Source organism: Tribolium castaneum, chromosome 2 (genome assembly GCF_031307605.1).
Source record: "Tribolium castaneum strain GA2 chromosome 2, icTriCast1.1, whole genome shotgun sequence".
NCBI classification, from domain to species: domain Eukaryota; kingdom Metazoa; phylum Arthropoda; class Insecta; order Coleoptera; family Tenebrionidae; genus Tribolium; species Tribolium castaneum.
Genome location: NC_087395.1, coordinates 1,024,623 through 1,051,617, shown reverse-complemented (window position 1 = coordinate 1,051,617; position 26,995 = coordinate 1,024,623). Strand labels below are relative to the sequence as shown.

Below are 26,995 nucleotides of genomic sequence, written 5' to 3'. Positions count from 1 at the left end.
ATCAAGGAAACAGGAGAAATTAAAAAAAATTCTTGTAAAAAGAAAATAATTTTTAAAATGGCAATCTTACCGAATTGAAGTCGGCAGCAATGAAAGCTTGTTCAGCCCCAATAAACATTGTAATTGGAAGTATTAAAATTTGATAAGGATGAGCAAGTTGTTTTAAAGTAACTGCCAACAATTTAATACCAGAGAGCCCACTCCCACTGCCTTTGCGCCCTTTTCCATATCTACAAAAAAATAAATATTAAATAAACATGAACATAATTATTAAAAACACACTTTACCTATTCATCGGATCAACAAAAATCGCCACAACTAGACAGGCACCAACCATACAAGCCAAATAAATTCCAGTGATTAGATGAATTTTTGATGTTTCAGGAGGGTGCAGATTAGGGTTTGCCACTTCGGTTACTGTTCCTGGACAGAAATTGGCGCCACATAAATCATTTGGTCTTTCATCCTGCAAGGATGTAACCACGGTTTCGGCGGATAACAATGACGTTAGGTTTGAGACCGTTGTGTTGGTCAGAAGTGCGGTCGGTTCAGAGATACCTCCAGAAGAGAGAACTGGAACAAAAAAGAGGCGTCAGATGATGGAAGTTTTATGTTTGGGGTTAAAGGTAAAAGGGGTGTGTTTCCTTCTTTTACACAAAAAAAACGATTCTTCAAGAAAATGCTTTTTAATCTTAATAAATTTTAATAAAAAAAAACACAGAAAATTGAAATCGTTATTGACTTATTTTGTTCGTCAACACGAATAATAATCGTTAATGAGCTAATTCGTTTTCGTAATGATGTGCTCATCTTTTTGGTTTTCTTTCGAATACTTAGGTACGCCAGGAAAATATTCATCTAATGACTATTTTAATTGCAATTGTCCATTTGTTTTATAACCGTGGCTGTTTCCACTGTGGTGGTGATAAAAACCTAAATGACGCAAATATTTTCAGGTATGTCTGCAGTGTTTGCACTGCTTTTGCGAATTATAGCGTGGGATAGAATTTACTTTGGACTAAAAGGAAAACGTAAAAACTAGTTTTTATTGTAGACTAGCTGGAGTTGAGTTTCTTTTTCTAAAGATTATTTGCAGCGTCATGTTTCAGTTCTGAAAATCTACAAGTATTTATTGACTTTAGTTATATCTTTATATCTTTAAATAATTAAAGGAAAAAACAATAAGAATAATAATAATTATTATTATAATTAATTTTTAAATTGAGTTAGGATTATTCAGAAAAGATAACTTAAGTTGTGACAAAATAAAAAAAAATTGATGAAATCAGATAAAATACTTAAATTATAATAAAATTTACAGATGTATTGAATAAATACTTGTATTAGGGGAAATCAGTCACGAGATCGAAAAGAAATCTTAAGATATCAACAAAAATCAGGGGGAGATTATGAAAAAATTGAAGGAAATGGAAAAAGTAACTTAGTTATGATTGGGAACACGAGGAATCATTAAAGTTTCTCAAAAAAAATTAAATTGTGAGCAAATTAAAAACAGCTAGAATAAACACTTGGCTTCCGAAAAATCAGTCTTGAGATTGAAAAGAAATCAGAAAAAATCAGGAAGAAAACATGAAAAAATTGAAAAGGAAATCGGAAAAGAAACTTAGTTCTGATTGAGGTCACAAAAAATCTGTTTTAAAAATTTTAATAAACATTGCAAAAATCAAAAAAATTATAAAAAAATCAGAATGAAATCTTGAGGTAATTATGGAAAATATTTAAATTGTCATAAAATCAGAAGACAGCAAGGATAAGCACTTGGCTTGGAAAAAATCAGTCTTGAGATTCAAAAGAAAACTTGAGATATCAGAAAAAATCAGTAACAAATCATAAAATATTAAAAAAGAAATCTGAAAAGAAACTTAGTTGTGATTGTGATCGCAAGAAATTAGTTTTAAAAATTTGAGTAAATCTTGAAAAAATAAAAAATATGAAAAAATCAGAATGAGATTTTGAGTAATCAAGAAAAAGATCCAAATTGTTATAAAATTAAAAGATTGCAAGAATAAACACTTGGCTCACTAAAAATCAGTCTTGAGATTGAAAAAAAGTTTGATTTTAAAAATCTGAGTAAATTTCGAAGAAATAAACAAAATATCAATAATAACAGAATGAGATTTTGAGGTAATTAAGGGAAATGTTTAAAAGTTGATAAAATCGGAAGACAGCAAGAATAAACACTTGGCTTGGAAAAAATCAGTCTTGAGATTCAAAAGAAAACTTGAGTTATCAGAAAAAGTCAGGTAGAAATCATAAAAAATTAAAAAAGAAATCTGGAAAGAAACTTAGTTGTGACTGTGATCGCAAGAAATTAGTTTTAAAAATTTGAGTAAATCTTGAAAAAATAAAAAATATGAAAAAATCAGAATGAGATTTTGAGTAATCAAGAAAAAGATCCAAATTGTTATAAAATTAAAAGATTGCAAGAATAAACATTTAGCTCACGAAAAATCAGTCTTCAGATTGAAAAAAAGTTTGATTTTAAAAATCTGAGTAAATTTCGAAGAAATAAACAAAGTATCAAAAATAACAGAATGAGATTTTGAGGTAATTAAGGGAAATGTTTAAAAGTTGATAAAATGGGAAGACAGCAAGAATAAACACTTGGCTTGGAAAAAATCAGTCTTGAGATACAAAAGAAAACTTGAGTTATCAGAAAAAGTCAGGTAGAAATCATAAAAAAGAAATCTGGAAAGAAACTTAGTTGTGATTGTGATCGCAAGAAATTAGTTTTAATAATTTGAGTAAATCTTGAAGAAACAAAAAATATGAAAAAATCAGAATGAGATTATGAGTAATCAAGAAAAATATCTAAGTTGTAATAAAATTAAAAAACAGCTTGAAAAAACACTTGGCTCACGAAAAATCAGTCTTGAGATTGAAAAAAAGTTTTAAGGAAATCAGGAAAGTTACTTGATTGTGACAAAGTGTAAAAAAGTCCGAACTAAATTATTTACCTTACGGGAAAAAAGAATGTAATATTGAGAAAATCAGGTAAAACATCTGAATTATGTGATGAAATGAAATGGATAATTTAATTACAAAACTTGAAATTGAAAAGAAATTTTCAGAATAGTAAAAAAATGTAAGGTATCATGAGGAATTATAACTCCTTAGGGTCAAAATTAAAGAAAACCGGATTAAGTATTCAAATATTTTGATCACGGTGGAAATTATTCGCTAGAATTTAGATAACTTACAAAAAAATCTGAAAAATTCATCATGAAATCTAGCCTTCTTGAATCTTGTATTCAATATTTAAATATTAGTGCCCTATGTCTTTCGAAATTAGAAATCAGCCAGAAATATTGAGTAAATTATAATTATAAATTTATTAATCTAAACGGACTAAAAATAAGCGTCAAAAAATGTTCAATCTGAATCAAATTCTGTATAGACTTGATTAGTTTCTTCATTTTACTTTCATAAGAAATAAATTAAAGAAAAAAATTAAAAAAAAACATTGTTTCAAAAATTGCTTTTTTTCCTTCCTTCCATTTACCACCTGCTATAAAAAAGTTTCACTTCTTTGCATTAATATTAAAGATTGTCGAAAAACCTAGGTCAATCACCAACAAGTGTGTTAATGAAAAGTTTAGGAAAACATGGACATTATTATTTATCTGATAAACAGCTTCGAACTTTGGCAATTACTTGTTTTCAATATCAAAAGCACAAACTGTTGTTAGAATGAATGAGAAACAGTTTGTTTCTGTATAGGAATAAAAGCATAAGACATGCAGTTTGTAGAAGAAAACATAATTGAAGGTTTAGCTCGTTCCAAAATTTTTTTATTTAATTATTTTTTTTTACAGATGATCCGTTGCGGATCCTTCGTTTCTGTGCCATTGACATTTTCCAAAATGTTTTCGTCGATTTTGTACTTAAAGTTATATTTGTGTGTATTTGTGGCACAATTATGGTACAAGGCTACTACACACTGCATTACTTCGATGGGGCTACGTTTCTCAAATTTGCGCCTTTTTATTTTATCCAGTTTTATGTAAGTAACAATAGTTATATTTTCGAAAAAATAGCTATGAACAAAATTTAATCTGATAAAATGTGCTATAAAAGGGAGTTTTTATTTTTTTTATAATTTTTTGGATTCTTTTAATATATTTTACTTTCTTTTTTAGAATTTTTTAATTAAACTTTGGACGTTTACATCCGTTATATCTTTTATCCAAGTTCTTTAAGTTTTCTAGATTTTTTAAATGTACGTAATTTTGATTTTTTATTATAATATTGCTTGAGTTTCTTTTTTAAATAGTTTCTAATATTTTCTCTAGGGTTTTAGTATTTTTTATTTTCTATTAATTTTAGTTTGTGTATTTTCTTAACTTCGTTGATGTCTTAAATTTTACGCTTATTTGCTAATTTTTTATAAATCATCTTTTGGGTTGGTTGTTACGATTTATTTTTATTTTTTTTCTAGTATTTTAAAATTTGTTTTAATACTTTTTTTTTGATTAACCATTATATTAATTATTAATCTTTACATTCTTTCCTTTTTTTGTTCCTAAATTTTCGGTTTAGCACTAAATTTTAAAGTCTTGTATTTTTCAATTACGTTTTAGGTTTTCCACTTTTTTCGTGTTTTTATTTCGTCTTGTTTTTAGGTTGTTTGGTAATTTGCTTAGAAATTATTTATTTCTTAGAAATAAGTTTTGAATTATCGTTCTCCACAATGTTTTTTTGCTACTTTTATTATTTTTATTAACCATTTTAGTTTGTTGTATTGTTTTAATTATTTTTTTTGTCTTAAAATTAGCTCTTTTTTCAAATTTTTATTATTTATGTTTTTATGGATTTCTTGTTTTAATTGTATGAATTATTATTAATCTTTGTATGTTTACATTTTTGCATCAATCGACATAACATTTCAGTAAATTTAATCAAAAATAATGATAGGATAACAACAAAAAATACAAAAGCAATATTGTTTTCCTTATTTCACTGAACTTTTTTTGTACTTTTCTACGACATATTTTGAATTTCTTGTAATAGAGTCTCTTATTATGCTTTTTTTTTGTTAGCTATCTATTTTTATTAAGCTGTTTTTATGCTGATTTTAAAATTTGTTATTAATTACATTGTGGATTATTTAGATACGATTTTTTTCGTAAATTTTTCTTATTTTTTATTTTTTACTAGTATTTTTTTAGATTTTATTTTATTTATTTTTAGAATTATTTTTATATAATTCTTGATTTTTCTTGAGCACGTTGTTACCTAAGTAACACAAGTTGGTGTCAGCCGGCTCTGGGTGTTGGGCGTGGGTGATCACAAAGAACTATAAACCGAAGTTATTGGGCGCCACTAGTTGTATAACCCCAACTAGAGGGAAAAAAAAAGAAAGGAAAGAAAAAGGGGTTTCCCCGAAATTAAATTTTAATGGATTAAAATATTATATAACAAAGATTTAAAAAAATGTAGGAAATTAAAAATTATTAAAGAAATAAAAAAATACTATTCTATCTACGCTGGACAAGTAGACAGGAGAAAAGTGATTCTCTTATACCGATCACGTGCTCGGAATATTATTCTTTGTCGGCCGCAAACTCATAGATCTATGTTTTGTGACTGATATCGATAAGCGCAAAATTAATAACCGAATCTACCAACCGATATGTCCAGAGACGATTTACAACGAAATTATATATATTAAATTACAAAATGAGATCAGCAATATTACCTTTGATCGTGAGGCGATCAAACAAAAAAAAATTGGAAGAAAGAGAACACACGAGACAGCAAAAAGGCTCGAGGTTAGGGGGTTCCGGCGCGTCCGTAATTAACAAAGGCTTGCCTGACCGTCTTTTCGATGAGGGGCTCCCTCAGAGGTAGCTGTTGACCTCGCAGATGGCGGGTTTGGTGATAACGGCGAAGGACCACGTCCGGAACGAGAGATGATGGGATGTTAGGTCCCCTCGAAGGTTTTACTCCCCCCCAATTTGAAGCCTTTGATGTTGGGCGGCTTCCTCGCGTTAGCAAAAGAGTTTTATCCTGCGAATCCGACTATTCGGCTACGGCGATGGTGCGAGCATTTACCACGAAAATCTTAGTGAAGCTGCACTCACAACGAATCACTCCATACGATACTTAAATTTTCACACTCGATGACCGCAAATCTCCACAATAATGTGAGATGATCTAAAATCTGATCACTCGAGATGACTCCCACAACGGAGCTAGGACAAAAGTGCTAGAACGATTTCCGTTCGGAGTTTTAAAGAACGAGACTCAGAAAAAAAGTGAAACGGAAACGAAAATTTAAAATTTACGCGCTAAACAGAAGATAAGAGGAAAACTAGGGAGTTTAGAAAGGTAACTAAGATTGACAATTACAGGTTAGATTCAAATTCAAAACAGATAAGAAAATGTAAACAATGACATGGGCAATTAAACTAAGGCCCCCATAGCCCACATGGGAACCCCTAGGGCAGGCAAAAAGGAAATAAGGAGGCTATCCGGCCCTAACGGATAGCATTTCCGACGATTTTCCCAACTAAGTTATCAAGGTACCAACCTACGGTTTTAACCAGAAACATTTTCAGGACAGTGGGCACTAAAAGGCTGCGACATTCAAGTTTGCCCACAACTGAATGCGGGACGCACCGAGCCACATATAAGGAAGAAAAAACATTTCTTTGTAAGGTTGACAAAAAAGCGGACATCACAGAAGGAACAGGAACATTGCCGCTCCGACGTCAGCCGTTCACTCTGACGCCGTTAAGGGCATTAAAATTACACCCTGACCCGCCCTTCTAAGTCAGGGTGGATTTTCCAAACGTAACAACGTTTTCTTTGCTAATTTTAGAATATAACATTTTCTATATTGCAGTTTGTTATTTAAATTTTCTTCTAGATTTTTTTAATTTATAACATCGGATCTTTGTGCAGATTAATTTTCTTAATTTTCTTTTTCTTATATTTTTTTAGTATTTACTTTAGATTTTATTCTAATAATGTTTAAAGTTATATGTTTATGATTTTCTTAGATTTTTCTTAAGCATTGCGCGTTAAGCTGTTTATTGTTTTTTATTTGTTTATCTGTATTTGTAAAAAAATTGTTTTTTATTAAACATTTTAGTTTTTGTAGCCATTTAGGCTTTTAATTTCGTTAACTATTTGTATTGTAGATTGTTATTAATATTTCATTCTAGATTTTTTAAATCCACAACATAAAATATTTTTGTAGATTCTTTTAATTTTCTTTTTTTATAGTTTTCTTTAACAGTTTCTTTTTTTTTGTTTAATTATTGAAATCTCTAGACATCTTTTAGATTTTTTAATCGGTTTTATGTTATATATTGCACATTCATCTCTTTATTTTATTAACTATTTTAGTTTGTTTATTTCTTAGTTTTTAAATTTCGTTGATTTTTTGCTAATTCCGGAATTATTTTATCATTATATATATTGTAAACTGTTACTTGCTTATATATTCTTCTAGATTTTTTAAAATTCACGCCATCAGAATTTTTAGTAAATTTTCTTATCTTTGTTTTTTATATTTTTCACTGGTATTTTCTTGGGATTTTGCTTTATTTATCCCTAAAATTTTCTTTAGATATTTCTATCTATTTTTCCTTTATCCTTGTCTTATTTAAAAAAATATTTTTATTTTTCAAAAGATAATTTTAACCTAGGTTGTTATTTTGCATTTTTGGTTATGTTTTATTTTTAATAACAATTTTATTATAGTTTATCTATTTTCTTTTTTTTTGTTCTTTTGTATGTCTTTTTCTATTTTTTTTTTAGAATATTGTATTGTATATTTTAGATACTAGTACTTTATTTTTGTATTTTTTCTCCTAATACTCTTAAATATGTTTTATATTTTCCACTATTATATATTTTTGGATGCTTTTGTTTTTGTTTTTTTGTATTAATATTTTGTTTTTGTGCTAGTGTTTTATTTTTTTAATTACCATTTTCGTTTATTTTTTTAAACTTGTTGATGCTGTTCTAGTTGTTTTATATGTTTGTTTTAATTTTTTCTTCTTTTAGTACTTTATTTTTGTTTTTTGTTTTGTGTTTTAATTGTTATCAAACTTTTTAATTTATTACTAAATCTTGAAAATTTTGTTCGTTGTTAGATACTGTAGTTAAAAAATTTGCATTTTCAGATAATTGTGTGCATAATATTCGTTTTATACTTTGTCAACATAATCTACAAGCTCCAAGAAACCATCCCTCAATGGAAACCGAACGTTGACCCAACTTCATATCATCACAACATTCGAAAAATCTCCTTCCGAATAACAATATTTCAACTATCTTTGATCCTAGTTTGTTGCTGTGGCACTATTGTAAATCTAATTTCAACCGAACGTGACGGTGAGCTATACTTTATGATTGGATGGGTGGAAGAAAATATCCTCATAATGCAACAAATGTTCATCTACTGTCTCCGAATCACATTCGTGGTGTGTGCGTTGATTCTGCCTTTTCCATGTGCTCAGATTTGCTACATCTTGCAACATCATCGCTTTCAAATCTACTTTTTGCTACACCACTTGAACCACATCAATTCCAACTATGAGGATTTTAACGACGATTATCTCTATTGTAACAAGAATTATCAAATTACGATTCGACAAAGATTGGTGTTTTGTATTAAAAGGCACACAGATTTGTTGAGTTTGGGTCAGCGAATGACACCGAATTCAGGGATTTTTATTTTTCTGTTTGCCATCACTGGAGGATTTGTGATGATCAGTATTTTGTTGTTTGTGACTTCGGTAAGTTAATAATATTCATTAGAGACCGGATTTTAAGACATTTGTTAAAAATTTATTTTTGACTTGTACTCTAAATGTGTTCAAAACATTCTATAGTTGTGTTTAACCTTCCTAATTTGAAATAGGTATTTTAAAAAAATTATTAATTTTTAACTCAAAAAAATAACACATTAGATTTTTAGTCCAATCTTTATTCACTCTTATAGTTTTGTGTTTCGATTACATAGTTTTTAAGTTTCTCAGTATTTTAGCTTTTTAGTTTTTTATTTTCAGCATATGTCGTATTGATTTCCTAAATTTTTTAGTTTTTCCGTTTTTATTTTGCAGTTCTGCATTTTTTTATTATATTTTAATGTTGCTGTTTTTTAGTATTTTTGTTTATCAACTTTTTAGTTTCTTAGCGTTAAAGTTACCATCTTTGAAAGTCAGTGTTTGAATTTAAATTTTTTTTTGCTTGGATATTTTGGTATTTATTATTATTTATATTGTAGATTTTCAGAGATTATGTAGATTCTCTTAATTTTCGCTTTTATTATTTCTGAATAGTGTATGCTTTAGATTTTGTTTTATTTATTTTTACAATTATCTCTACAAATTTTTTAGGTTATTCTTTCATTATTTTTTGTTACGTATTACACGTTTATCTGTTCATTTTGTTTACTTTTTCTTCTTTTAATTTTGTTGCTTTTTTGCTAATTTTGTAATTATTTTATCATTATATATGTTGTAGATTATTATTTACATTTTCTTCTAGAATTTTTTTACTATTAAATTTTTCGAGTTAATTTCGATGATTCTTTGCGGATTTTAGAATTTATTATTTCTCGGATTGTAGATTGTTACTTATATGTTTTTTGAAACGTTTTTTAATCTCTAATTTTATGTTATTTTATAAAGTCAGGTTTTTTGTAGATTCTTTTAATTTTTTATATATTTTACACAAGTGTTTTTTGGAGTTTGTTTTATTTATTTTTAAAATTATTTCTATACTTTTTCTAGACTTTCCTTAATCAGTTTTTTGTTATGTATTACACTTTAATCTGTTCATTTTATTAAGAATTATAATTTGTTTTTTAATCTTTAACTTCCGTTGATCTTCTGCTAAGCTTGGAATGCACCATTATTTATATTGTAGACTTTTATTCAAATTTTTTTCAGTTCATAAATATTGAGTTTTTGTAAATTTTTGTTTAAATTTTTTCTTTTAACATTTTTTACAATTAAGTATTTTCTTTTATTTTTTTTATTGTTAATTTTTATTAACTAGTTTAATTTGTTTACTTTTTTACTTTCTTGTTTTGTTTACTTTTAATGTTCATTTATTTATTCAGAATTTTAATTTGTTTTTTTAATTTTTTAATATCGTTTTTTTTTTAATTTTGTAATTATTATATCATTATTTGTCTTGTAGACTGTTATCTACACTTTTTCTAGACTTTTCTATTTCGTAACATCTAATTATTTGCAGATTCTTTAATTTTTTTATTATCTTTAAATATTTTTTTCTTAATCAGTTTTTTGTTACGTTTTACGCGTTCTTTATCGTTCATTATATTTGTCATTTTAGAAATGCTTAAATTTTTATCTTTGCTATTTATTTTTTTAATCTCGTTGATGTTTTTAAAGTCAAAGTTTTCTATTTATTTAATTTTGATTATTATTAGACCAATATTTAGGTCTATCTTTTTTTTTAGTTTTCTTCTAGAATTTTGCAATTTTTAACTTTTTGCAAAACATATGTCATTTTATTTGTTTTTGTAATAAATGTTATTGTTGCAAAAATTATGTTTTTATTTTTTCTTCTGTAGGAATTAATAAAAAATGTTAACCTAAATAAAGTTTTTAACCTTTTAAAAATCTGGACTCTAATAATTATTGTTACAATTAATATTTTTTTATCAGGTACAAGATATGCCTTTAATTGTGTACATTCGTTTGTATTACGTTACGTTCAGTTCGGTTTTTATTTTGTATGCTTATTACAAGGAAGGTCAAGCCATCGAGAATGCAGTAAGTTGTTTGATTTATTTGTTTTATTATGACTTTATTGCTTCATTTACTAGTATGAGGAAATAATAGCGGCTTTGAGAAACACAAATTGGTATTGTTGGAATAATGCTAATCAGAAATATTACTTCAATATTTATACAATGGCTTCGAAGGCTTCGAAAATTAAGATTACCGAAAATGTTTCATTCAATTATCAATTAGGAGCGAGTGTAAGTTTTATTTTTTTAGTGACTTAATTCCAATTATTTTTTGTTGTAGGTTGTCAAAGGAATCTATTCCGGGTTTTGCCTCTTGTACCATATGAATATGTCAAATATTTAAAAATAATGAAAAACAATTACAATTATAATAATTGCAGACAACTACTTATAAATTGTTAGTTATAGAATAAATATCTTAGAATTTTCTTTGAGCTCATGAAATTTTCCAGATTTTTTTAATGTTAATGTTAAGTCGCCGCATAAAATATTATTTACTATCTCATTTTAGAACAACCGAGATTTAAGTGTTGTTTTATGTAAAAAAATTCATAAAAAATGTTTACTAATACTCCAAAAGGATCTACATGATTATGTAAAAATTAAAAATTTTAATTCTAACGATGATTTCTGTGCAGTTAATCAGATATAGTATAAAACATTTTTACAGACTCACCCTGTATTTTTAAATCGAAAACTTTTTTAGATAAAAATTAATTAAATAAAAAAAGAAAAAACACTAAATTGATTTTGCTTGTGTTGAAATAAAAAATTTTTTAAAAACCGACATATTTTGATGAAGTAAGAGTGAAATTATTATTATTTGTTTGATTTTTAAACGAGGAACCGTTGAAAATTAACAAATTTTGACAAACGAAGAAGAATGTAAGAAAAACTAGAATTACGTTTATTTACAACTTGAAAAAAGAGTGTCTTCTATGTAAATTACTTTTTTATTTTTTAAAATTTTTGTTTAAGTTCAAAATTATACCAAACTGCTAAATATGTATTTTTTCTCTATTATTTTTGTGAGAAAAGCCTATAATACGTCCTACGTAAAACAATTAATACAATAAAATAAGTGCAAAACAACTTGGTTTTTGTCCAAATTATTTTGATTTGAGATTATTTCAAGCGAGAAGTACTTGAAAATCTACATATTTTGAAGAAGCAAATTCGAAAAAAGTTATTTCTGGTATGTTTTTTAGATTTTAATTTATTGGTCTGTTCATCTGTTCATTTTTATTAATTATTTTAGTTTGGTTAGTTTATAGTTTTTTAATGTCATTCTTTTTTTACTAATTTTGTAATTATTTTATTATTATTTATATTGTAGATTGTTATTTATTGATTTTTTAATCAGTTTTTTGTTATGCTGTTATATATTACGCGTTTGTCTGTTTCTTTTTATTCATCATATTTGTTTGTTTATTTTGTAATATCAGATTTTTTTGTAGATTTACTAAATTTTCTCTTATTACTTATTTGATTTTGTTTTATTTATTTCAAAAATTATTTTTAGATAGTTGAAAATCTACATAATTTGAAGAAGCAAATACGAAAAAAGTCATTTCTAGTATTTTCTTTAGAATGTAATTTATTTATTTTTAAATTTCTTACATTTTTCTTTCAGTTTTTTATTACGTATTACGTGTATGCGTTTATCTGTTCATTTTTATTAACTATTTTAGTTTGTTTACTTTATAGTTTTTTATTATCATTGCTTTTTTGATAATTTTTGTAATTATTTTATCATTATTTATATTGTAGATTGTTTCTTATTAATTTTTTAATCAGTTTTTTGTTATGCTGTTATGTATGTTTCTTTTTATTCATTATATTTGTTTGTTTATATTTTAGACATATAGTTTTATTGATTACTTTTTGATTTTGGAATTTATCATTATTCATATTTTAGATTTTATATTTGCATTTATTCTACACTTTTTTTTCTAGATTCACTAAATTTCCTCTTTGTACTTATTTTGTTTTATTTATTTTTAAAATTATCTTTAGATATTTCTTAGATTTTTCATAACTACGTTTTTGTTATGTATTACTCTTTTATCGATTCATTTTTATTAACTCTTTTAGATTTTTTAATCTTTTAAGTTTGTTGATTTTTTGCCAGTTTTGGAATTTATTATTACTTATAAAGTAGATTTTTATTTATATATTTTTTTGCTTATTTTGCGATAATTTTATTGGTTTTAAAACGAGCAATTGTTGAAAATTAAGCTATTTTAATCAAAAAATCGTTAAAAATCGATTTGATTTTGAAGAAATTTCAGAAAACGACTTTTTTCAAAGTACTACAGTTTCTACTAATACTGTTTTTAATTGTTCTAAAAAAATTAAATAGGAATAAAAATCATCAGTGTTTGGCTAAATAAGTTAGTTAATTAAAACATTTTTAACGAAATAAATTCAAAAATAGTTGTTGAATAAATTTAAACGATTTCGATGGTTTTTAAGCGAAGAATCGTTGAAATTCAACGAAATAAAACGGAAATACACATTTAAATAATAAAATTTTATGAAGTACGAAAAAAAATGAAAATTTATTTACTTATTAGTATTACTTTTTATGTTCTTTATACCTTTCGTTTTAATTTTATTTTTATCTTGTCTCACCTTTTTTGATAAATTTTAAAGAACATGTGTGAAAAGTTTTTCATAAGAGAGAAAGTATGAAAAATAAAGTTATTTAATTTGCATTCTGATTGTTTTTTTTTTTAAGTAAAGAATTGTTGAAGGTCTACAGATTTTAACAATAATTTAAAAAATAAAAATAATTACTGAAAAAAAGAAAGGTTTGTAATGCTTGAAGGGTGAATTTCAAGTCATTGTTTTTGAATAATAAATGAAGTATTTTCGATAATGAGAATTCTTTTATTATTATTATTAAATATAACGATATTAAAAGCACAATAAGAAACATTACTGCATAAAGGGAAAAGTTTATGTCATTACAATACTTCCAAGTATCGATTGCTGTTTTATCAAAAATTGTGTCCAATATTTCTAAACTTGTTTGTATTTTTTTTTTTGAAATTTGTTCTTACCTGCTGAACTGATGAGGTTTCCCCACACTTGTGAGAACTGATAGAACATGAAAAATACACCGAAGAAACGTGTGACTGCAATTTCGGGCGAAGTTCCGGTAAGTTGTCCATAAGCTTCGGAAATAACCGTCAAATATGTACACTTTGCACACCATAAAGGACCTCCTCCAAAACCAACCGCTAAACCAGCTGGGATCATTGTGTAGAATTTTGGGTAAAACTGGGCTATGATGAAGGGCATGTAAGTGATGAAGGATAAAGCGATGGTCCATTTGCATCCAAACCATCTGAAAAATAATTAAATTAAGATGTTAATTTAATTTTTCGTGTGTCTTAAACGTGAAATTTTGTTAATTGTTCAAACGGATTAAATATTTGTGATGTCATTCCCAACCTTGGGCTGGAATGCATTTTTGTTTCCAGGCATATGTATGTAGAAAGATATGGTTCATTTAGTAGTCTGAAGGACAATATAGTGCAAGTGTGACTCAAACAAGTTAAGAGTTGTACTTGATTTGCACTATCTTACTGAAAATAAAATTTTCGATTGTTTTGTTAAAAACGGCAAAAATTATTTTATTGGTTAAAATAACGGTGACCAAAAAAACAATTTTTACAATTAGGAATGACATACAATGATAAATTTATCTACTTATTAGTTGAGAAAATAATTAGTCAATGAAAATTGATAATTCAACACTTGCTTGATATTTCTAATTATTTTTTTAACACAAAATACTTAACTAAAGCCTATTTATAAACTTTCTGGATAAGGTATGTCTGTAATTTGCTTTTTTTAGTTGAACAAACTATTTTTAGAAAATGTTGTTTTTAAAAATATTATATTTATAATCAGTAATTACCCTCTGGTCATTAATGACTTCGTGGGTAGAAATGATAAAATATAAGACTTAAGATACTTAAGTATTTTTTTTTAAACCTCGACAAAAATTAGAAATTTCTAAAAAAATTTTAATTTTTTGTTGTTTTTTTGTTGTATTTTTAGCAGACTCACCTTGTACATATACTATTTTTTAGTAATATATTTTTTCATTATTACTTTCTGATTTTCGCTTCAAATACCAAAAATCATCTAAATTTAAATTTAAGAAAGTTTTTCCAGTTGTTGGTAAATTTTTAACTTGGAGAAGCTTGTGAGAAATTTCCAAACCTATTTCTGTAATTTACATTTTTTAAAGTTTTTTGTGGTACTATTTTTTTTACTTCGCTTTCCTAGTTTGGATTTTAGAAATGTGCTTTTCGTGTTCCTTTTATTAAGCGTCGATTACGGCGAAACTGTTATAGAGCAGCTAAGCCAAAACAACCGCAAGTATTTTTTAGTTTTTTATTATAGTATTTTCGATTATTTTAAAGTAAAGTAAATCAAAACTACTGCAAATAGTTTATAACTAGTTTAGTTCTTTTCTTTGTGACGCGTTTTATTTGTTGATTCAATATTTTTTTAACATTGTATTGTATTGTAAATTAGTATCCCAACTTTTCGTATTTTTTTTTAATGTAATTACTTCAGCATCTTTTCTCTCAGGATTTAGACCGAAAACGGTTAGTTTAGAAAAACCTTTCAAGATTTCGGAAAATTGTTTCTAATACAAAATCTAATGCAAATATCACAAAAAGTTCAACTCCAATGTAATCGCCGTTCAAACGCCGATTACGGCGAAACTGAGTGTTTTATTATTTATATTTTCAGATATTTTATATTTATGTTAAACGTTCAGGAAAGTCGATTGGCCAAAAGAAAACCGCAAAATTTGTTATTCGTTTTTAACTTATTAACTGATGTTACATTTTTATTTATACAGGGTGAGTCTGCTAAAAGTATATTTTTACTGTAACTCAAAAACTGATAATAACACCGGTACCTATTTAATTCTTGACTGTTTTTAGACAAAATATAATAAGACATTTACATATTATTAAATTATTATTAATGTAGAACTAGTTACGTTTACTGTTTACTTGTAATATTGTTTTGATATCTGAAACCAAAATGGATGTAGGTATTTTATTACATCTAGGTAAAATTTTACGTATAATTAAATAAATTAAATAAATTCGTATTGGTTTTCGTCGCTTATTAAATTATCATCAATTGTAAAGCAATGATCTTTTTTAAAAGTATGGAGTCGAAAGTATTTTAAAATTTCGTCACTATTAGTAATTTACATTTTTTTACAAATTTTACAAATTCCTATCTTATTGGAGTAAGTTTGATCTGATCTAACTTTACCCCAGTTTTTTTTGCCCTGACCTGACCTAACCTGAAATAACCTAAGACTGGTTTTCTCGGGTCGCTGTAAATTTTTCTACGAATTTTTGCTAGTTCTTATGTTTTGAACTTGACTTAACTAAGCTTAACTACAGTTTTTTTTGGGTTCCTTCATTTTTTTTGTCTTTCAGCTAGTTCTTAAACGTTAAATTTATCTTGACCTAACCATATCCCAGTTTCTTTCAAAGTTATTTTTGACCAGATCTAATGTTTCACTGATTTTTTGGGTTTCTGTAATTTTTTTACCAATTTTTGCTAGATCTTAAATCTTCAATCCAACCTTAGTTTTTTTGATTTTTTTGTTTCTTTGTGGTTTTGTAAGTATTTTCAAAATTTGACCTGACCTGATCTAACTCAACACCGTTTTTTTTTCGGGTCTCTGCTAGTTCTTTCGATTTTTTTTTGTTTCTTTCTTGTTTTGTAAATACTTTTTAAGCTTTGACCTGACCTGACCTGACCTGACCTGAAATAACCTAACACCGGTTTTTTGGGTTTATCTAAAAGTTTTTTTAAGCTTTGACCTGACCTGACCTGAAATAACCAAACACCGGTTTTTTGGGTTTTTCTAGATTTTTTTTGTATTGCAACTATTGCTTTATTATTTTTTGTAAGTCTTTCCCTACTTTTCTGAGTTTCTCTGATTGTATTTGAGTTTTTCCAATTTTTAATTAATTGAGCACAAATTACTAACCAAAAATCGATGTTTTTTCGTTTTTTTTCTCAGATTTGAGCAAAGCTTCAGGTTTTTTTCGTGTTTATGCTAGTTCTTAAATCTTATACTTGACTTGACCTAACCATTCCTTAGTTTCTTTTGAATTTTTTTTTGGTTTTTAATGGTTTTTATATGTTTTTTTTTAAACTTATACCTGACTTGACCAAATCTAATGTTCCACTGATTTTTTGGGGTTTCTGTAAATTGTTTTACTTATTTTTGCTAGATCTGAAATCTTGAATCTAACCTCAGTTTGTTCGATTTTTTTGTTTCTTTCTGGTTTTGTAAGTATTTTTGTAGTTTTGACCAGTTCTGACCTGACCTGATCTGAGTTCTTAAATCATAAACTTGACCAGAACCCATTTAAAAAAATTCTTATTGGTTTTTGTAAGTTTTTCTCAAGCTTTGACATGACTTGACTAGAATCTATAACACTGTTTTAATTTGATTTTTTTAAATTGTTTTACGTATTTTTGCTATATCTTAAATCTTGAATTTGACCTGACTTAACTCCAGTTTTTCGATTTTTTTTCGTTTTTTTTTTGGTTTTGTAAATATTTTTCAATTTCTGACCTGACTTGACCTGAAATAACCTAACACCGTTTTTTTTGTTTCATTTAATTTTTTTCGTATTGTTTTTTGTAAGTTTTTTTCTACTTTTTTGAGTTACTCTGATTGCATTTTGGTTTTCCCAATTTTTAATTAATTGAGCTCAGATTACTAACCCAAAATAGATGTTTTTCTGTTTTTTTTCCGATTTGAGCAAAACTTTTGTTTTTTTTTCGTGTTTCTGTTATTTCTTAAACCTTAAACTTGACTTGACGTAACCATTCCTCAGTTTTTTCGAAGTTTTTGTTGGTTTTTTCATGCTATTTGTATGTTTTTTTAAACTTTTACCTGACTTGACCGGATCAAATGTTCCACTGAATTTTTGGGGTTTCTGTTAATTGTTTTACTTATTTTTGCTAGATTCTAAATCTTGAATTTGTCTTGATCTACCCCAGTTTCTCCCTGGTTTTGTAAGTATTTTTCAAGCTTTGACCTGACATGACTTGACTTAAACTAAAATAACCCAACATCAGTTTTTTCAGATCTCTCTAGATTTTTTTACAAATTTTTACTAGTTCTTAAATTTTGAACTTGATCTGACCAAACCTAACTCACTTTTTTCGTATGTCTCCAGGTTTTTTCGTGTTTGTGCGAATTCTTGAATCTTAAACTTGACCTGACCTAACCTATTCCCAGTTTTATTTCAGATTTTTTTAAATGTTTTTCAAACTTTAGCCTGACTTGATCACATCTAATGTAACATGGGTTTCTCCAAATAGTTTTATATAAGGTGCCCCAGCTAAGAATTTCGAGCTTAATATCTCAGTTATTTGTCAACGGATTGTTATGAAATTTAAAATGCACATATTTTAGGAGGTGGTCTTTTAGTTAGGGACAAAAAATGATTTCAAATTTTAATCTTTATCTTCTAAAATATCTACATTTTACATTTCATAAAAATCCGTTGACAAATATCTGAGATATCAGGCTCGAAAGTCTTAGCTGAGACACCCTGTATATTTTTGCTAGTTCTTAAATCTTGGACTTAGTCTGACCTAACCTAACTCCAATTTTTTAAGTTTTTTTTCGTCTAGTAGTATTTTTCAAACTTTAACTTGACCTGACCTGACCTGAAATAACCTAATCTTGTTTGTTGGGTTTATCTAATTTTTTTTACGAATTTCTGCTAGTTCTTAAATTTTGAACTAGTCCTTACTTACCCTAAATAAATTTTTTTGGGTTCCTTCAGATTTTTTTGTAATTTTTTTAGTTTTTAAATCTTAAACTTGACCTGACCTAACTTATTCTTAGTTTTTTCCGAGATTTTTTCTTTGTTTATGGTTTTGTAAGTATTTTTCAAGTTTTGACATGATTTGAAATAACACCGCTTTTTTTGGATTTCTTTATTTTTTTTTGCTAGTTCTTAAATTTTGAACTTTTGTCATATTATTTTTTGTAAGTTTCTCTGATAACATTGCTTTCAGGATTTACAAAATCGTTGTTTTTTTGTTTTTCCTCAGGTTTGAGCAAAATATCTTCTCCTTTGCATAAAATTTCCCAAAGCAGTCATTGTCCCAGACGAGTTCTCAAACTTTGTAACAATTGTGTATGCAAACTGCGTGTCACCTCTCGCTAATACGTATGACAAGCACGCATATTAATTGAGTTTCTCACCTGATTACGATAGTTGGAAGGAACACGTTGGATAATATTAGAGATGCGTAGATTGCAGCCAAAGTAAACGTTCCCAGAGCATCGTCCGCATTAATGGAGCTTTGCAAATTCGAAGTGCCCCAAAATGCGGTGAAATGTATCATGAAAGCAAATCCAATCACAAGAACATTTTTCCAAATTCGGTAAACTTCACTCGGTGCAAATTCTTCCTCTTCATCGGTATCTTTGGTTTTAACACGGTGGAATTTTGCATCCATGACCTCTTGACTTCTAAAACGGATGAAAAAAAACTTCTTAGTTTTCCGCATATTTTATGTAATCGATGGGAAAAACAGAACGAATTTTTTGTTTGTGGCTTTCCTGACGTTGTTTTTGCAAGCGCGTGGAACAATTTTTACAATTACGCAAGAATAGTAATTGTTCAATTTTGATAACCTTCAAAACACATACTTATATTTTTATAAATTATAATTAACCCCTACTACATTTTATTTAGTTTTGTTTAAGCATCCAAACATTAAAAATTGTTACATATTTTTCAAGTACTGAGTGCAAGGTTAATTAAAAAATTTACATTTCTGTGGTTGAGTTTCTTTAAATTGTTACCGCAAACACACAAAGATGATTAATTCGGTAAAAATACAGGAAATAAATATTCAGTAGACGATTAAAAAATGGTAAATAAATTTTTCCATAGTATTACTCAGATTTTGGGATTTTTCTGCACAATCTGGACTAATTACTATCTATGTTTGGTGTATTAGTTCAGTGTTGCATTTTTTCATTTCTAGTTTTCTGACGTTCTCGAAAAAATTATTTGACATGAGATAGTTATTTGGACCTAATTTGTTTACTTTTAATTAGTTAATTTTTTATGCATTTTTTTAATCAATAAAACACAACGATTTTTATATATGGTTGCAATTTTTGTTCTTATAGCACAAATAAGACATTTTTAAGGTGATAATAACCTAATATAATTTTTTTTAATTTGTTACTTCCAGGTTTTGTATTTTTTTGGAAATGATTTTTTGACCTACTGAAATTTGTTTTTGCAAAACTTTACAGCTTAAAACGTAATTTTAATGAGTGTAAAAGTTGCCTTATTTACCCCACTTTTTGATTTGTAAACCTTTAAGTTAGATATTTTTTAGAATTTGTCTTTTTCTTTAGGCTAATGAGAGGGTTTAGACATTTTCCACAATTATTGCATCTTGACATATTCTATTCACTATAATATGATTAACCAAATAGTTTATTTTTTCATTAAAAATTTATAAAATTAATGAAAAAGATGCAGATAATTATGGTTTTTCTTTCAAAATTTATATCAGAACAATAAATTCCTAGAATTGAAATATATAAAAAAAATGGATTATGTTATGTTAATTTAAATAATAGTACTTAATCAAAAATTTTTTGTTTTAAAATATAAAATAAGTTACGAGTTATTAACTCAAAGAAATACAGAAGATAATTTATTTGTAGTTTTATTATATTATTAGCTTTTTTGCTTTTTTATTTTGTCAGTTGATTACCAAACAAATTAATGAAAACATGAAACGAAATACAAATTTTGCAATAGTAAAGAGTTATTACTAATAATAAAATCACAGATTTATTGTTATTTTTTATTTTTTTACAATTTTTTTGGTTTATTTAAATTTTTTGAAAGAATTCTTGTAATGGCTTGAGTACGAATTCTTATTTTTTTTACTAAATTTAATCAGTTGTTTGTTAATGTTAACTAGAACCTTTTCCTAGTGATTTATTTTGTATTTCTCAAATTTGGATCCAATTTTTATTTTTCTTTCTCGATGGTTACATTTTTAAGGTCATAAGTAATTGTGGATTTTTATTTTCTTTTTATTCTTAGATTACCTATAAAGTTCTTAGACGTAACACTAATTTTTTGCAAAACCTATGATTTTTTAGGTTAATTAGAGGCTTTAGACATTTGAATATTATTAAATTATGAATTGTAGTAAATTTTTTGTTTTTTTTTTTAAACTAGATCTAATTTTTGGTCTTCTCTCTCAAATGTTACATAGTTTACTTCTGCATAATTATACATTTTTTTTCTTTTTCTAAATTTTTACGCAGATAAGTATTTGTTGGCATTGTGTCTCTTATATTATTCTTTAAATGTGTTTTTTTATGCTGATTTTCACTAGTTTCTGGAAAAGTTCAAAGTTTTTAAGTCAGTTCTGAAAAGAGAAAGAATTTTGACTTTACTAAGTCAAAATAAAACACAACTTTTTGTACCTATTAATCTATACTTTTTTTGATTAAATTTTTACACTAATGTCTAATTTTAAACGTCATGTAGTTTATTACTATTACAGTTTTTTATAATTTTTTTATTTCTAGATTTTCACGTACTTTTTTAAAGAATTTGTTTGGTCTTTTATATTTTATGTTACATTTCGTTTCATTTTCAGGTTTTTAAGAGTTTTTATATTGATATAATTTTATTGACACTTTTGAGTGGAATAATTGATTTGTTTGGTTTTGTTCTAAATTCCACAATTTTTTGTAGAATCGGATTGGGTTGGTTAGAGGATTTAGTTTAATTAGTTGATTTAACTAGAAATGTCTTAAACTCACTAAAAATGTATAGTTGTATTTATTCGCGGTTAAAATTATGTCACATATTTTTGAATCGTCAGGTATCTTGATATATTCGAGCTTTAATTATTGTATTATCAAGCTAATGTGATTAACCATTTCATTAAGCAGTTATTTTATTACAACAAACTTTCTGTATACCCTGAATAGGTACAAAATTTTCTATTTAAAATACGAGTTTTCACTTTTTTATAATCATTTGTTGGTGAATGTTGATTAGGTACTTTAGACATTTAATGAAAAATTAATTAAATTTTTTTAGTAATTTTCTTGTATTTCATATTTGAATTCAATTTTTGCCATTCTCTCTCAAAGGTCATTTTCAAAGTTATTCTATGTATATGTGATTTGGTTTTACATTTTCTAAATCGGTAGTTTTTTAAATGAAACTAAAGTGAACTAAATTTTTGCAAAATCAATACTTAGTTAGTGGTTTGGTTTCAGACCTTTGAATACCATTAAAATTAAAGTTTTTTAGTAAATTTTTTGCATTTTATAAAACACCTATTTTTGTTCTTTTATTTCAAATATCAAATAATTTATTTGACATTATTATCGAATTTTTTATTGTTTTTGTATTTTTTTAAAAGAGTATTTTTTTAGACCAAATTTTTGCTCTAACTCTTGAAGGTGGTACACTTTTTTACTATTGCAGTTTTTTATCTCTAAATTTTGACTTAACTTTCAAGAGTAATTTTTTATTTGTATTTTTTTAATTTTACTATGTTTGATAGAAGGTTTATTTTGTTTAACTGTTTTAAAGGCATTAAAAAATATATTCTTTAAGTGACAAAAAAGCAAGATTTACTGTTTTGATTTTAAAATTTTTGGTAAAAATGCCAACTTTTTAACTTTATTCCTTTGTTTTTTTTTTCAAATTCGAGTGGCCAACTGAATAATAGATTTCCAGAAAACAAAGAACAACCAAAACTTCTATTAACTGCCACATTTTGCTGACTTTTGTGGTGAGAAATTTAGTGGATATTAATTAACAAAATTTCCTAAAAAATGACAAAAGAGGTGGAAATTTATTAGTACTTGTTAAATAAAACTGAGTTTTATGTGTTTTTGTTAAGTAGATGTGTAGGTGTGTGTGATTTCCATAGTGTGGTTTTAAATATTGTTGCATTTGAATTTCATCCAATCATTTAGTTTTTTGTATAAATCAACTGGTTTATACAGTGTTTAAAATCTAAAACGGGTTTTTAAAGTGTCCATTTTCCAGAAACTTTTTTATTTTATTGGCAAATGACCAAAATTAGAAGTCCTGATAAATAGGTAGTTAGCATAGTTCAAGGTTATTTTTGAGTGCTAGATATTTTTTCTTTTTCTTTTTTAAAAAAGAGGAAACGAAAAAATCCTTCAATAGTACTTGAAAAAGAAGGCGCTCCAAAATCAGGGTATGAGACCTTGTTTGCAATTGATTTTAATCAGCAATGTTAAATGATTAGAAAGAAATGCAATTAATCACTGAATGAAAGTGTCTATATTGCAACACCGACCTTAAAAAAATAAAAAAGTAAGTTGAGATTTGGTTCCTTAAATTTTTGGTTTAGTTTTTTTACATTTTTTTAAATGTAATTTTTAATTTAATTTTCTTTTTATTTTCAAAAAAAAATGTTCTCTCAAGTAATCTCACTCATTTAAAGATATTTCTTCGTATTTATTGCAACAGAAAATCAGAAATAAGTCGATTTGAGTGAAAAAAAAGTTGTTTAATTTAATAATTTGCATGATTATACACTGTTCAAATATTTACGAAAGTTGAATCCCAATTAGAAAAACGAGCCTATTTAATTAATGACATAATTGTCTTTGCATTGTTAAATACGGATTGAATGTTTAAAAAAACATTGTTGTTAACCTTGAACTAGCTCGAGATTTACATGAGACTAGTATAAACTTTCATTTTTTCGATATTGATAACAATAACCTCATTCAAACAAATGCATTTTCAAGGACACATTAATTTAACTTAGCCCTTTTGTCATTTTTTGTGTGGTTTGTAAAGTTTAATTAGCGTGACGGTGTTAATTATTCAACACAATGAAACAATAAAAAACAAAAAACAAGAAAAAATAACGAAAGTGAGAAAATTTTTCACTCAAGTTTGAAAGGTTTTGCAAGAGTCAAGTTCATGGCTGCTTTATAGCAAATAAAGGTTACCTATATTCTAATTTATTCGCAATAAATTATTTAAAATAATTACACAGCTGTATTACTAAGTGTTTCCATAATGTATAAAAGGCGTAACCGGAAAAATTATTCAATTTTTTTAAATTATTTTTCAAAGATGAAAATTAAAAATTAATTACCTTAGGAAAATCGAAATAAGAGACCAAATTGGCACTAACTAACACTAAACTATTTGATAAACCGCCACTTGTGCCGACTGGAACTGGAATGGACACCTTCTAGTCGAAGACCATTGGGAAATGATGCGTGCTTCTGGTGAATGTTTGTATATATTTATTCTTATTTTAATTTTTGACGTAGGAATAACCCAGCACAGTCGTTCGTATTTTATTTCACAGTAATAAGATTTAAATATTTTAGTTGAAAGTTTCCTCGTGTTTTTATTTAATAAGAATTAATCAAATTCGAAATAGAATGATAACACAGCCAGAGCGAATTTTTATTTATAATTAAGCGTTGCATTTTAAAATTTTGTTTATGTTTGATTTCCAATTCAATTCGGTCTCGTACCGAGATTTTTATTATTTTAAAGCTGAATAGATTTTCAATTTAAATAGTTGTACACCTTGTTGTGTTCTTATACTTTAATTTTTGGTTTTTTAGTAATTTAATTACCTAACGAGAACAAATTACGTTAAAAACAAAATTGCTTAGTATTTAATATTAATAGTAAAAAACAAAAAAATTAAGCATTTGGCGTACGAATGCATTTAAAAACTTTATTTATGTTTCATTCCAATTCAATTCAATTGCGTTTTATTATTTTTATGCTAAATAGACTTCATTTTTATTGATAGTTTTGTAAAAAATTTGGACAAATATTTAATAAACTTTTTTCGTAGTGAAAACAAATTTTTATCTATTGTAAGCCTTACAATTTTTGGTAAAAAAACTTAAAAATCAAATAGCAAAGAAGAAATTTAATTTTCTAGCGTATTTTTGTTTATTTTTAAAATTTTGTTTATGTTTTATCTACAATTCAGTTCAATTTTGTTTTGATTTTAAACTTAATTTTGTTGAGTAGAATGCAATTTTTTTTTAATTTGCAACAGATAATTTGATTGGATTCCCGGTTTAATTTTTAATTCATTTTTGAGTATTAAAATTTTGATACGATTACAAATCAGTTAAAAAAATGTAAAATATATCCTAATTAAAATAATAATAATAAATTTTTAAACACTTGACGTTAAAATTCATTTCCAATATTCATTTATGATTTTATTACTTTTATGCTAAATAGATTTACACACCAATCTTAATTTGTTTTTGTTTTTTTAATTATTAATTAAAAACAATATTGTTAAATATCTAAAATTAATAAAAAAAAAACAAATCTTTAAACATTTGACGTACGAATGCATTTCAAAATTTTATTTATGTTTCATTATCAATTTAATTTAATCTCTTTTTATTATTTCTATGCTAAATAAAGATTTATTTTAACCGAATCAAATTTTGTCGGTAATTTTTTAAAAATTCAAATAAAAATTTAGTAAATTAGTGAGTATGTATTTTTTTGTAACTTTGATATTTCTAAAGGCCGAATACAAAGGTGAAATCACTGGAGCTTGCGCACCGTTGTAATCGACGTCTCAACCAAAAAAATGAGTACAAGTTTATTTAAAATCTAATTTTTCAATTTTTTTTCATTGAGAGTTTTACAATTTTTGCTAAAAATTTTTGTTATTTTTTTTTTGTATTTTTACATACCACTTACATTGGTGAAACTATTAGAGGTAGCGGTACCGTTGTAATCGGCGTCTAAATTCGATAAAATTTTATTTTTAATCAAAATTTTTAGATTTTACGTAGAGTGTTGACAAATTTAGCTAATTATTGCTAAACAGTGTAACAAAATGAAATATTTTAATGTATTTCTTTGTAAAATGTTCCAGAAAGTCGATTAGTGTCAAGCATACTTCAGCGTTTTATATAGTTTTTAAGTTATTGATGATTATATGTTTTGCCTATTTTTGCTTATTTTAGAAATTTTTTCTTTAATTGTAGGTACTATTTGTAGTCGAAGGGCAGTAATCTTTTTTTCAAAACATAACTAAATAAATAAAAGTGTTTCTAAGTCAAAGCAAATCAATAATTTATTAATCAATGAATCTTATTAAATGTGGATATTTGAATATTTGATTAACAAACTTTTGTTTTGTTACACTTTAAGATACTTACTTAGGATTTATTGTTTAATAATTATAATTTTGAAAATATTTTAGCTATACCTTATTTTTCAGAAATTGTAACACAATTTTTCTTAAAACTTTGAATTTTTAAGTTTTTTCAGAAACATTTTTTAACGTAGTTATAAAATATTCCAACACATATTACTTATAATAATTGTATTTAATGTGCTGCATATTTTTTTGATTTGTAGTCGTCATATTTTTTTAAAATTTTTTAATACAAATGTCAAACAGAATAAAATAGCACAAATTTTTAAAAGAGCCTATTACTAGTCTATTAAGAATTGTTTTTCTAAGAAAATTATTTTTAATAATCTTAAATTTTTAGACTTAACAAAACATTTTGATAAATACTATCTATCTAATCTTCTTATCGATACCAATAATAAAGTAGAAATTTAATTTTTTTCGTATTTTTATTTATTGGTTAAACGAGTGCATTTAAAAATTTTATTAATGGATGGCTCCATTGCCAATTTAATCTTATTTTTGTATTGTTTTGGTACTAAAAATATTTTAACTGTAAAAAAGTTCAACTCTAAATGAACAGTTATTGTGTATAAAATTTAATTAAAAATGTAGCCACTAATCGTGTTTCTAGTGTAGTGAAAGACACAAATTTTATTTCTAATTTGAAAACAATAAATTCAGAAATTTTTAAATTTCTTATCAATGAATCTTTTTAATTTAACAAAATTTTGCTTTGTTTTTTTATCTTTTAAACCACTTTAAAAATTTTATTGTTTCGTTATATTTTAAATTATTCTTTTAATAATTTTTTAACTAACAGGTTTACTGCCGTTTTTACGATTCATATTTACAAAAATAATTAAAACCGTTTATTCTTAAAACTGATTTCGAGTTTTTTTTATTTACTTATCAAAAATTTAAATAAAATTTTTCATATTTTACATAGGATGTTAACAA

At 25.9% G+C, this 26,995-nt stretch overlaps 2 protein-coding genes across 3 annotated transcripts in view; one reads left to right on the top strand and one right to left on the bottom strand.

Annotated features, from left to right (window-relative positions):
- The window catches only part of LOC659055 (uncharacterized protein), a 58,654-nt gene that overhangs the window by 10,865 nt on the left and 20,794 nt on the right, over positions 1-26,995 (bottom strand). The window contains exons 1-5 of one of the 2 annotated variants that reach the window (XM_064354691.1): positions 23,993-24,138; positions 19,050-19,319; positions 13,825-14,111; positions 288-573; positions 71-230 (exon numbers count right to left, since the gene is read on the bottom strand). In XM_064354691.1, coding sequence (XP_064210761.1) covers positions 71-230; positions 288-573; positions 13,825-14,111; positions 19,050-19,306 — 990 coding nt within the window. In that variant the 5' untranslated portion in view covers positions 19,307-19,319; positions 23,993-24,138. Of the gene's footprint in view, positions 1-70; positions 231-287; positions 574-13,824; positions 14,112-19,049; positions 19,320-23,992; positions 24,139-26,995 lie in introns of those variants that run through there. The other variant, XM_064354690.1, reaches the window with a different exon arrangement.
- LOC107398952 (uncharacterized) lies at positions 7,304-12,936 on the top strand. Its single transcript, XM_015984532.2, has 4 exons — positions 7,304-8,771; positions 10,674-10,781; positions 10,835-10,990; positions 11,040-12,936. The coding sequence occupies exons 1-4, from the start codon at positions 8,382-8,384 to the stop codon at positions 11,100-11,102; spliced, it is 717 nt and encodes a 238-aa protein (XP_015840018.1). The 5' UTR covers positions 7,304-8,381; the 3' UTR covers positions 11,103-12,936.